This window comes from Bos mutus, chromosome 9, assembly GCF_027580195.1.
Source record: "Bos mutus isolate GX-2022 chromosome 9, NWIPB_WYAK_1.1, whole genome shotgun sequence".
Classification (NCBI taxonomy): Eukaryota; Metazoa; Chordata; class Mammalia; order Artiodactyla; family Bovidae; genus Bos; species Bos mutus.
This window is the reverse complement of record NC_091625.1, coordinates 96,384,622-96,396,965: the sequence shown is the minus strand read 5'-3', so window position 1 is coordinate 96,396,965 and position 12,344 is coordinate 96,384,622. Positions and strand designations below refer to the sequence as shown.

The 12,344-nt window shown below is 47.3% G+C and overlaps 1 protein-coding gene across 6 annotated transcripts in view; it reads right to left on the bottom strand.

The window, feature by feature from the left end:
- The window catches only part of MAP3K4 (mitogen-activated protein kinase kinase kinase 4), a 105,089-nt gene extending 98,341 nt beyond the window's left edge, over positions 1-6,748 (bottom strand). For all 6 annotated transcript variants that reach the window (XM_070376985.1, XM_070376987.1, XM_070376988.1 and 3 more), the window contains exon 1: positions 6,472-6,748. In XM_070376985.1, coding sequence (XP_070233086.1) covers positions 6,472-6,599 — 128 coding nt within the window. In that variant the 5' untranslated portion in view covers positions 6,600-6,748. The remainder of the gene's footprint in view (positions 1-6,471) is intronic.
- Between the last annotated feature and the right edge of the window lie 5,596 nt (positions 6,749-12,344).

Sequence of the window (12,344 nt, the reverse complement as noted above, 5' to 3'; positions counted from 1 at the left end):
GCTTTCCCTGCTACCTTATAAACATTTGGCATCCACATGATCCATGAGACTAGTAAGTCTATCAATGTCTGCAAAATACAACAAATGATCTTAGAGGTCAAAAACAAATTTGCATACTGCCTATGCCATGAGTACTTAAAGAAAATCAACTGGATACAGTCCTCTCAGATAATTCATATATTCAAAATTCTTAAAAAGAAAATTTAAATTAACTTAAAATTTGGCCACAGCACTCCCTTTGTATAGCATATAGAATCTCATCAATTTCAATTTTAGGAACAATGCAAAGTAGAGAGACTTAAACTTATAAATGTACAATAAGTTAGGTTCTCTTTTTATTGTGAAATAAAAGCATGCAACATTCCTTATGAAAAATTTTAGGAAAAAAGTACCATGTATCCCTTTGACCTATTTTCTAAACACATATACACTTTTTGTTTTAATAGGATCACACTAAGTATAAAGGTTTTAATTCAAATTTATATTAACAGTTTAAACAAAAATAAAGGGATTTATTAATTCACGTTGAATTCTCAAGAGAAAATGGGAATGAATGTAGCAGAAGAGGACAGCGGCCGACGACTTCTCTTGGTTACTCTGAAACCAGACTACTTCTCTCTGAGACAGTGACTAGAGTTCCAGGGAGCTACCTCCAGGCTCATGACTGCGCAGGAGTCGTTTCAGTTACTATAAAGAGCTTTTCCGTCCTCCAGCTCCCATCTGAAAGATCCTAGTAAAGAGCTCCAGGGGCCTAGCTCTCATCAAGTGCCATCCCTACAGCCAGGCAGTGGAGGACAAGGGCAGCTCCGTCTCTGCCACGGGGTCACGAGAGGGGCGGCCACGCGGGGTGGCAAGACAGGGTGGACAGGCCGAGCTGGTGGGGAAACGCGTGTGACCTGAGCAGACACCTCAGGGTTGGCTGCCACACCCGGCTCGTGCTGCTGTGTGCCCTGCCCTCTACTGAGCACAGCATAAACCAGAAGTGCCCAGGGAATCTTTTTAACAACGGTAACAGGTCCCACTGGTGTGAAGACTTACAGGAATTAGATCACGAGCATTTCCCCATGTCACTGAATACACCTTAAAAACGTGGTTTTTTAGTAATAGCTGCACAGAATTTTTTTATGTGGGTCTAAGGTTTTTACACTTAATTATATGACTTAAATCCAGAAAAACCACATGCCATCATGATCTTTTTTAAACACAACACTCACAAGAGACAAAAAGCATTTTAGGAAAGCACCAACAATCTTTGCCACACCTTTTCCAGAAACTAGCCACAGGGCTCTTTGGGGCGGGGGAGCGGGGCTCCGGGTAAGAGGAGTGGATTATGGGGAGGGTGGAGAAGGTAGGTGATCCTCTGAGGCTTACCATTAGCAAAAATCTACCACTGACAGTTTTTAAAAACCCTTGTCTTTAAGGGACAAGGATACAATATACTTCAAAGTAAAGTAGGAAAAGCAAGATTTGTCATAATCTAATTAAAGGAAGACTAAAAGTTAAAACCTCAGATATGCAGATGACACCACCCTTATGTCAGAAAGTGAAGAGGAACTAAAAAGCCTCTTGATGAAGGTGAAAGTGGAGAGTGAAAAAGTTGGCTTAAAACTCAACATTCAGAAAACGAAGATCATGGCATCCGGTCCCATCACTTCATGGGAAATAGATGAGGAAACAGTGGAAACAGTGTCAGACTTTATTTTTTTGGGCTCCAAAATCACTGCAGATGGTGACTGCAGCCATCAAATTAAAAGACGCTTACTCCTTGGAAGGAAAGTTATGACCAACCTACATAGCATATTCAAAAGCAGAGACATTACTTTGCCAACAAAGGTCCGTCTTGTCAAGGCTATGGTTTTTCCAATGGTCATGTATAGAGTTGGACTGTGAAGAAGGCTGAGCGCCGAAGAATTGATGTTTCTGAACTGTGGTGTTGGAGAAGACTCTTGAAAGTCCCTTGGACTGCAAGGAGATCCAACCAGTCCATTCTGAAGGAGATTAGCCCTGGGATTTCTTTGGAAGGAATGATGCTAAAAGCTGAAACTCCAGTACTTTGGCCACCTCATGCGAAGAGTTGACTCATTGGAAAAGAGTCTGATGCTGGGAGGGATTGGGGGCAGGAGGAGAAGGGGACGACAGAGGATGAGATGGTTGGATGGCATCACTGACTTGATGGACGTGAGTCTGAGTGAACTCTGGGAGCTGGTGATGGACAGGGAGGCCTGGCGTGCTGCGATTCATGGGGTCGCAAATAGTCGGACACGACTGAGCGACTGAACTGAACTGAACTGAAAAGTTAAAAACAAACACACTATAACTTAACCAACTGAGGGAAGTTAGTGATCAATGAGTCCCCTGGACTGCAATGAGATCAAACCAGTCAGTTCTAAAGGAAATCAACCCTGAATATTCATTGGAAGGACTGATGCTGATGCTGAAGCTCCAGTACTTTGGCCACCTGATTGGAAGAGCCGACTCACTGGAAAAGACCCTGATGCTGGGAAAGACTAAAGGCAGGAGGAGAAGGGGACGACAGAGGATGAGATGGTCGGATAACATCACTGACTCAATGGACATGAGTTTAGCAAACTCCAGGAGACAGTGGAGCACAGAGGAGCCCAGCATGCTGCAGTCCATAGGGTCACAGAGTCGGACACAACTTAGTGACTGAATAACAAGTGATCAATGGGGGAAAAAAGCAGCATGTGTGAAGTCTAGGGTAATGAAAGCCTAAGAGTAAGACTCTGTCACATGCCTCTCATCCTGGGAGCAGGGGGTATGCCCAACAGGGGTGCAAGCCAACTTGGTGTGGTAACATCAGTCGCTAAGATCATTCCACTAATTTCCCTTGCTGACATCATGCTGACCAATCTCTTAATTATACTTTGGCAAGAGGGTACACTGAGCCACCAGGCACAGATGAAGCCAGGTGGGAGCTGAAGCTCCATGCCTGGACCTTGCTTACCTTATCCTGCCCAGGGAACGCCAGCTTTTAAAGACCCACCGCAGTCCCTGGCCAAACTCCCTTTCTAACATCTCCTCCACTCCTTAAAGAAATCATTTCCAATGGCCTACCCGCTGGTGGCATCAAAGTGTCTTTAAAAAGAATACAAACCATCTGGTCAAACGAGAAGGCTGAAACAACAGACTGCTATGAGTGAAAAACGATCATCTCTGAGGAATGAGGAATTATGACGTAACAGGAAGTTATTAAGGCAAACGCATGCAGTAAGCAATCAAGCCTTTCTATTCCCGTATTTCAGCAGGGCTCAGAACCAGATCTACAAGACACCCAGAGAACACAGACGGAGGAAGCAGAAGAGGCTTCTGAGGACATGACAATCAAAGGGAACCACAGAGTCCTTCCCGAGAGACAGAGGTCCCCATTTCAGAACATGAAGGGGGAGCTTCTGCATCGCTGGAGTCCTTTGTTAACTGCTTCTCTGCCTAAAGCCACCCCAGTCAGTGGTTAGCGCCCCCTGTAAGGGTCTCATGCCACGCCCATCACTGATGTGGCCAGGAGAGCCTGCTGCTAAACAAGGTGGGTTCCACTGGCGAGAACACATAGGGAGGGACATCCCATGTCAGGGCTGAGACAAGCAGGCTCCAAGGGCGCACTGAGGTGGAGAGACAGGGTCAAATCACCTAGGAGTGATGGGACAGCCAAGTACTTCTTTTTTAGCAACGAGACCTATTTTCTTCAAATAAACTTATGAGAACTATATTACAGTAAATAATAAAGTCACTGGTTTCAAAAAGTTATTTCAAGTAACCTACACTTTACACAGTCAATAAACAAGAATAATGGGGCTATTTTTAACGTAAATATTTTTATGAAAGCTTACAGAATACAGCAGCAGTCTCCAATCAGCTTTTAGTAGCTAAGATCGGTGCTTTTTAAAGTGCTGATTCAAGAAATCACAAAAGTAAACCGTTCCAGATCAGTTTTAATAGCTCTCCTGATAATTTCGGGATCCTCCTACAACTGACCCAGAAGCTTAAAAAAGAAATTGTTAAGAAATGCTTATTTACTCCTAAGTTTAATCACTAACAATAACAACTGCTCTATCCTTATCATGAATTATTTATCAAAAACAAGGACAAGAGGTATCCACGAATGACAATAGGCAGTAACACTGTAAGCGCACGATCACCTCTCAACCTGCCTGTGTTCCCCGGTCATTGCATAACTCTCACGTCAGCAGGCGCTGAGCAGATGTGCTGGGCTGGCACCTGCCACCCTGCAGCCCTGGCCAACGTGTGCAGGCCTGCTTTCCACCAAAGACCTGTGCATTAGATCAGCCTTCCTGATCAATGACACACCGCCATGAAGGACGTGAACAAAGATGGCAGACGGTGAGCTTCACTCTGGTCTGTCCCCAGACCAGTTAACCTAGTAGCACAAGGCACGATACTGGTCCCCAGTGTGGCCAAGTGTGGCATCCTACATTATTTGAAAATGCACACCAAGCTTCTCTGAAATGGCTAAAAACACAAACAGCAGAGATTCAAACAAACAACTGCAGAAGCCCTGAAACATCATCTACTAATGATCTACAGTAAACTGGTCAGAGGTCAGCTCTGCACACTGAAGAGGTGGTGGTAACAATGAGAATGTACAGAAGAGAAAATAACAGCTCTGTCAAGTAATGCTTTACAGATTTGCTATTGTAAAATTAACTGCAATGTTGCTAAGAAAAATATTTCTAAGATCTGCTTGTTCCGTACACTGCTGCTCACTTGAAGTTGGATGAAGCCCATTATCCTGACCTATTTCTACTATAACAAAGACAGAGACCTGGCTGAAAACTCAAGGTTTCTTTTCATCATTAGAGAAAGTCATTTTTAACAGCACATTTTCAATTCTCTCTGTTCCTTTTACTTTTACTTAAGAATGCTCACATCCATTTTTTCCCAGAGTACAGCTGCACAGACTTACAACTTCTGATTTGCTCATTTGTATCATGAAATCACATCTCCTTTTTATGGGGATCAGACACAGGGAAAGTGCAGCCAGACCTGAGCTCAGCACTAGCTGTGAAAGCCTGGACAAAACAATTAACACTGTGCCTCAGTTTCCTCATCTTGAAAAGAGACAGTAATAGGACATACCTCATAAGGCTGTTGGTCAAGATTAAATGATTAACATAAACAAAAGAAACAGCATGTTTTAAGGGATAAGGGCTCGCTACTATTATTTTTAAAGAGAACCTTACAGGGGTCAAAATACTCAAGAATGACTCTACTAACAAATGCACAAACTTTCTGACAAAAGCTCTAAAAATGTTAGATACATTCCAAAGGACCCAAACAAATTCTCATTGCACCACGTATCATGACTTAGAGAAGCTGTTCCCTAAAAGTTCACCAGAGTATCTCAGGAGTTTGGAATGAAGGAAAATGAAGGAGGACTTTCTTCACAGCTTATAAAAAAAAAACACATCTGTTTGGGCCGACTGGGTCATAACAAGCACGAATGTGGTTCCTGTATTCGGTTCAAACTACAGCTACGGACTTTTAAAACTTCTTTAAGGAGGAAAAAGGACACTTAACTCCTTTATTCCTGCAACTATACAGCAAGACAGTTAAGATGCAGGAGCAGATGTGGAAGTTATTTTCCTTACAGGGACAGGGGGCAGCAGTCTCCAAGTTTATACGGGGCGATGCAGAGGACAGGGGGTAAGAGGGCATTTGAATGGACAAACAGAGGCACGCAAGAGGAGCGGAGTGCTCCTGGGTTATGGTGCGTTTCCATCTCCCAGTCACTAAAACGGCATAATCATTGCGGAACACAGTCTCCAGGGGAACCGAACGCCACATGCACGCTTTGGGTACCAAAGTTCCATCTTGGAACTTTCCCGCGGGGGTGGTGGCGGGGGAGCCAAGTTGGGCACAAATCGGTCCTTTACTTGATATGCACGTGCGAGCAACCGCCTGCACCGGGCTCCTACCGACGGCCGGGGAAGGGGGTGCCCTCGGAAAAAGAAAGCAACCTGTTTGCAGAGCTTAAATGCAGTTTCTCAGCAGGCACCCTCGGGGATGGCGGGGCGGTGGACAAAAACGGACGGCAAGAGGAGAACGGACACAACCAGCGTGTATCTGCTTCGCGAGCGTCCACCCTGCCTCGGAGAGGGGCGCAGGGGAGGCAGCGTTTTCGCTGGAGACGAGGGTCGCGGCTGCAGCACGGGGCAGGGGGTGGGGGGTCTCCCAGCGCGCCCCCCGCGAGCATGGGAAGCCGCAGCGAGGCCGGCGGGATGGGCGCTCCCGCGGACCCCGCGGCGCCCCGGCCGCGCGACTCGGCCGCCCTGCCCGCCCGCCCCGGGTACCGCCCCGGGCTGCGCCCCGGCGGCCCCCTGGATGCTCCCGCAGCACCTGGCGGGAAGCGGAGGGCCCCCCAAAACACCCCGACACCCCACGCCCCCCTCGGGCCAGGGCGCGCCCGGCTCTGGGCGCCGGGCCCGCCGCGCTCACCTCGCCGCCCGGCAGCGCTCGGGCTCAGGCTCTGGCGGCGGAGGCGGCGGCGGCTCCTCCATGGCGGCTGAGGTGACGGCGCAGGCGAGCGGCGGCACCGGCGCGGCGGCGGCGGCGGCTTCTCTCATCCGTGCGCAGGGCCCCGCATGGCCGCGGCGGGCAGCGAGCGGCAGGCGGGCGCGGGGGGCCCGGGGCGCCCCGGGGGTGCGGGAGGGGCTCGGCTCCGCCCCCGCCGCGCTAGCCCGCCGCGGGAGCCGCTCGCGCCGCGGCCATCTTGGAGACGGCGGCCGGCCAGCGCCGGGCTACGGCGGTCGGCGAGGGACACGCTTCCGCGGGCGGCGGATGGCGAGGGACAAGTTTCCCCGGGCTACGGGCGCGGCGGCGGCGGCGAGAGCAGCCCTGCGCGGGAGGGCGGGAAGGCGGGAGCCCGGGGCAGGGCTGCGGGCGCGGGCCGGCCGGTCGGGGTCGCGGCGCCGCCGTCTGGCTTCGCGCAGCTGATCAGTGTGCTGCGGGCGGTGCGCGCCGGTGCGCCCAGGTGGTCGGTCAGCGTTGGGCGTGCACCCCGCGCAGGGCGGCGCGGCCTCGGCGAGGCGGCGGTTCCAGACGTTCCAGTGCTTTGTAAACTTCAGCAGGGCGATCGTAGCCAAACAGGCCGTCGTCCAGAGACAGGGATGGATGGATGCAACGCTGGTCATTCATGCGCGGGCGCCGGAGCTTTGGGGGTCCTGGGGGTCCTGGGAGGGGTCTAGGGGAGCGCTATGCTTTGAAAGCGCCGTCTTCAGCACAAGTAAGACTCTGGAAACGCAGAACCTTCAAGTCGCCCCGCTCTCTACAGGGCGGGAAAGAATGCTTATCTAACCTCCTGACCTCAGCATCACAAGAAGGGAGTATGGATCTTGCAGACACTGGCGTTGCAGTGCTCCTACACCGAGGAGATGTTCCAAAGATTATTTCAGAGTCAAAGAAACAACTGTTGAAATTCCACCGCATCTTTTGCTCACAGAGCATGTCAGGGTTCACGGTTTTAAGTTGCAAGGCTTAACAAAATAAATGTCCCTAAAGGTGAAGTTCAGACTTAACTCAAAAAAAGCATCATTGAAAATTAAGTACATGTCTATTCATTCAAATGCGCTGGTGTTCAGAAGCTCATTCGGTGGAGCTTGACTATGTAAGATACACTTATTGACTAAATGTTGGTAAGAAGAGTGGCCAAGATGAAAAATTTTAGATACAATTAAAGGCCAGTTAGCTGTATCACATTCAAAAGTTCATTATATTATATATACATATTTGTGAATTTCGCATGTATATGTGAAATTAGCTAATGTGCACTCAGTACTTTACAGAAATTTCTCTGTAGTTTAACAACTGTTTCAGTCTATATCCTCTGTTTTGTTGTTGTTCAGTCACTCAGTTGTGTCTGACTCTGTGACCCCATGGACTGCAGCACGTCAGGCTCCTCTGTCCTTCACCATCTCCCAGAGTTTGCTCAAACCCATGTCCATTGAGTCGGTGATGCCATCCAACCATCTCATCCTCTGTCGTCCCCTTCTCCTCCTGCCCTCAGTCTTTCTCAACATCAGGGTCTTTTCCAGTGAGTTGGCTCTTTGCATCAGGTGGCCAAATTATTGGAGCTTCAGCTTCAGCCTCAGGCCTTACAGTGAATATTCAGGGTTGATTCCCTTTAGGACTGACTGGTTTGATCTCGCAGTCCAAGGGATTCTCAAGAGTCTTCTCTAAACCACAGTTCAAAAGCATCAGTTCAGCACTCAGCCTTCTTTATGGTCCAACTCTCACATTCATGAGAGCTGAACCATAGCTTTGGAAAAACCATAGTTTTGACTATACGGACTTTTGTGGGCAAAGTGATGTCTCTGCTTTTTAATTTAATTTTAAAATTATTAATGTTCTCTATTAAGATAGTCTATTATTCTATGACCTGATAGTGCTGAATTTCCAAATTGAAATTCATTGTATTTATTCAACACCATTCATTCAACAAGTACTTATTAAATCCATGTGTGCCAGGAACTAAGCTAGATGCTGGCAGTATAGGGGTAAGCAAAACAAAGTCTTTTCCTGGTAGAGTTCACTTCCTAGTTGAGTAAGGGGATGCGAACAAGAGACAGAAAAATAAATAAATAAAAAAACAAGTGAATACTTAACATATCAGTGATTACTGGCATGGAGAGAAGTAAACTGGGAGGAGCTTGAAGGGGACAATGTTGCTTTACACAGATGGGTCTGAATAAAATGACTTAGTCATACCATTATTTCAAAAGAAAACTGATACATTCTTACTGAATTTCAGATTTTCTTTTGAAATAGTGATATGACCAAATCACTGCACTTTATTCTCACTAATGAACCTTTCAAGTATTTTAATATTTTGAGGGGCTTCCCTGTTGGTCCAGTGGTTAAGACTCTGTGCTCCCAATGCAGGGGATTCAGGTTCGATCCTGGTCAGAGAAATAGAGCCCACGTGCTGCAACTAAAGATCCTGCATGCTGCAGACTACAACTGTTTATTTGGTGCAGCCAAATAATAAATATTTCTAAAGGTATTTTAATATTTTGCATCAGTCATGGTTCACAATAATTCCTGAAGACAGTCAGCCTGAGGCCTGTCCTCGGGTCTCCCAGCTTGTAAATCTATAATATTCGATATACAGCCCAGCACTTGAGAGATGTGTGCTTTATTGTTTTAATTTCCACTTGAGGGTACTCTTTTAGCAGACATCAAACAAATTTACACTTATCATGGAAGGTATGTAGAAACCCAAGTGAACTAATATACTATGTGTTCAATTTAAGTGCTGTGTATTTTTTCTTCAAGTTCATTTTGTATCCTGTATCAGCCCTTGAGATGGTTGGATGGCATCACCGACTCCATGGACATGAGTTTGAGTAAACTCCAGGAGTTGGTGATGGACAGGGAGGCCTGGCGTGCTGCAGTCCATGGGGTCGCAAAGAGTCAGACAGGACTGAACTGATCAGCCCTTGGTGTTACTCGTGTTCTCTTCCCATCCTGTGTCACTTCAGCTCTGCAGTTCAGGGTTCCAGATTTCAGGATCTGAGTGCGTCTCCTTCTTCCCCACCCCAGCCTCACCCCGACTCCTTGCCCGGGCTCTCTGACTTGATGATCTGCAGCAGCTTTCTCCTGGTCAGCATCTGAACCACCACCCACGCAGCCCCTGACTCCTGGGTCCGGTCCCATCACACACGACCCCCTCTGGAATCCATTCACTTCTCTCCAGCCTCACTATCTCAGACCATGGCGGCATCTCCCCTAGATAACCATGACAGCCCTCCCGGTGTCAGCATGCTCACTCCCCACCCCATCTGTTCTCACGCTGCAGCCCCCAAAACCTTTCTGAATCTCCATCGAAGCACATCACTCTTTGTCGTTCTTTAATCACTAAGTCACATCCGAGTCTTGGCAACCCCATGAACTATGGCCCACCAGGCTCCTCTGTCCATGGGATTTCCTAGGCAAGGATACAGGGGCAGGTTGCCATTTCCTTCTCTAGGGGATCTTCCTGACCAGGGGTAGAACCCGAGGCTCCTGCATTTGCAGGCAAGTTCTTTGCCATCTGAGCCACCAGGGAAGCCCTATCACTCTTATCAGATCCATTTTATCAACATTTCGTTGCTCTACCAATAAAGTCCTTGCCAGACTCTTTTGAGTTTGTCAAATGCTCGAGACGTGGTCCTGCTACTCAGATTGTGCAAACAGAGATCCCGTTCCATCACCCTTTCACCTGCCCGGCCCTTTCCAGTCGTCCCCTTCCAGCATTTCTTCTTAGGAGGCCACCTCTCCCCTGGTGACATGCTCTCCCTAGGGCAGGAATGAGACGAGGGCCTTCCTACAGGCTGAGAATCAGCATCCATCCAAATGGTGATTTTAAAATATTTGTTCCAAGGGGGTAAACTGACTTTATAAAAGCTAGTATTTTCACACTAATTCAAGGCCAGTGTGTAGAAGGAAGCTTGGAAAAGTATTGACCAGTTTTCTGTAATTCTAGTTTTCCTAATTTTCCTTTACAATCTTCCAAGCCAGAATCTTTCTTGGAAGACAAAAGTTTTACATATTATATAGTCAAACAGACCCTCTCCTTTTCTCTATTGATTTCTCTTTTTTTTTCTTTGCCACTGGAGCCTGAGGGTACTATTTCAGCAGGAACCAAACAAATTTACATTTAGCTGATTAGGTTACGGCTTCACTTGTGTGAGCCTTACTTAATTTGTACTATGTGTTCAATTAAAGTGCATGATTTTCTGTCCATACCCAGACCCTCACAGCCCTCCTTTCCTGCTGGGGTGTCCACTCCTTCAGGACAGACCCCTTCTGTCATCCACCACTGACCCCTGACCCCCACTGGAACAGTCCTGGAGGGAGGGCAGTGAGGCAATGTTTCCCCAAACATTGGAGAAACTCAGGAAATATTGTTGCCTTTGGGAAGTAGGGTTTCTTTAACATTAATGAACTGTGATCATCGTTAGATTTTTGTTTCTAAATTGTTTAGCACATAGCTGATCTCATGCCTTTAACCATGTTCTTAAAAACAATGACAATAAAATCTTCAGAGAATTGTGTCTCACTCTGTCCTCAAGACTAAATTCACAGAACCCTTATTAAGTTTCTTTACTTTAAAGTGAGCTGCAAAAGCCCAGGTTAAAGCTCTACCAAAGGTCCAGTTTAGGTTAAGCTACAAAACACTGTGAACTTTGCTCACCGCGACTTTCAGGCCCTGCTCTGACACATGCTGCCACTACGACGAACTCTGAACCAACATCAGTTCAGTTCAGTTGCTCAGTCTTGTCCAGCTCTTTGCGACCCCATGGACTGCAGCACACCAGGCTTCCCTGTCCATCACCAACTCCCAGAGCTTGCCCAAACTCATGTCCATCAAGTCAGTGATGCCATCCAACCATCTCATCCTCTGTCATCCCCATCAACATAGGGATAGGTATCTATCTGTCTGTGTATCTAGTATGTATCAGTGTTAAGGGCATCATTATAATGCCTTAGCATCTTATCCGGAGAAGACAGTGGCACCTCACTCCAGTACTCTTGCCTGGAGAATCCCATGGATGGAGGAGCCTGGTGGGCTATAGTCCATGGGGTCACTAAGAGTTGGACACGACTCAGCGACTTCCCTTTCACTTTCATGCATTGGAAAAGGAAATGGCAACCTACTCCAGTGTTCTTGCCTGGAGAATCCCAGGGACGGGGGAGCCTGGTGGGCTGCCGTCTACAGGGTCACACAGAGTCGGACACGACTGAAGTGACTTAGCAGCAGCAGCATCTTATCAAGGCTAACGTATTAGCAGAAAGTAAATTTTATGGTTTTGTGGCAAGATAATAAAAAATAATGTTTATGCCAAGCTATACTATAAATGTACAGATGTGAAAGTTAGACCATAAAGAAGGCTGAACGCCAAAGAACTGTTGCTTTTGAACTATGGTGCTGAGAGTCCCTTGGACTGCAAGGAGATCAAACCAGTCAATCCTAAAGGAAATCAACCCTGAATATTCATTGGAAGGACTGATGCTAAAGCTGAAGCTCCAATAGTTTGACCACCTGATACAAAGTACTGACTCATTCGAAAAGACCCTGATGCTGGGAAAGATGGAAGGCAGGAGAAGAAGGGGAGCACAGAGGATGAGATGGTTGGATGGCATCACCGATTCAATGGACATGAGTCTGTGCAAACTCTGGGAGATGGTGAAGGACAGGGAGGCCTGTCGTGCTGCAGCCCATGGGGTGGCAAAGAATCAGACACAACTGAGCAACTGAAAAACAACAACAAATGCTATATATAGGGTTACATCTTTCTTTTAAAAACAACAACAGCAAAACCTCTAAGACT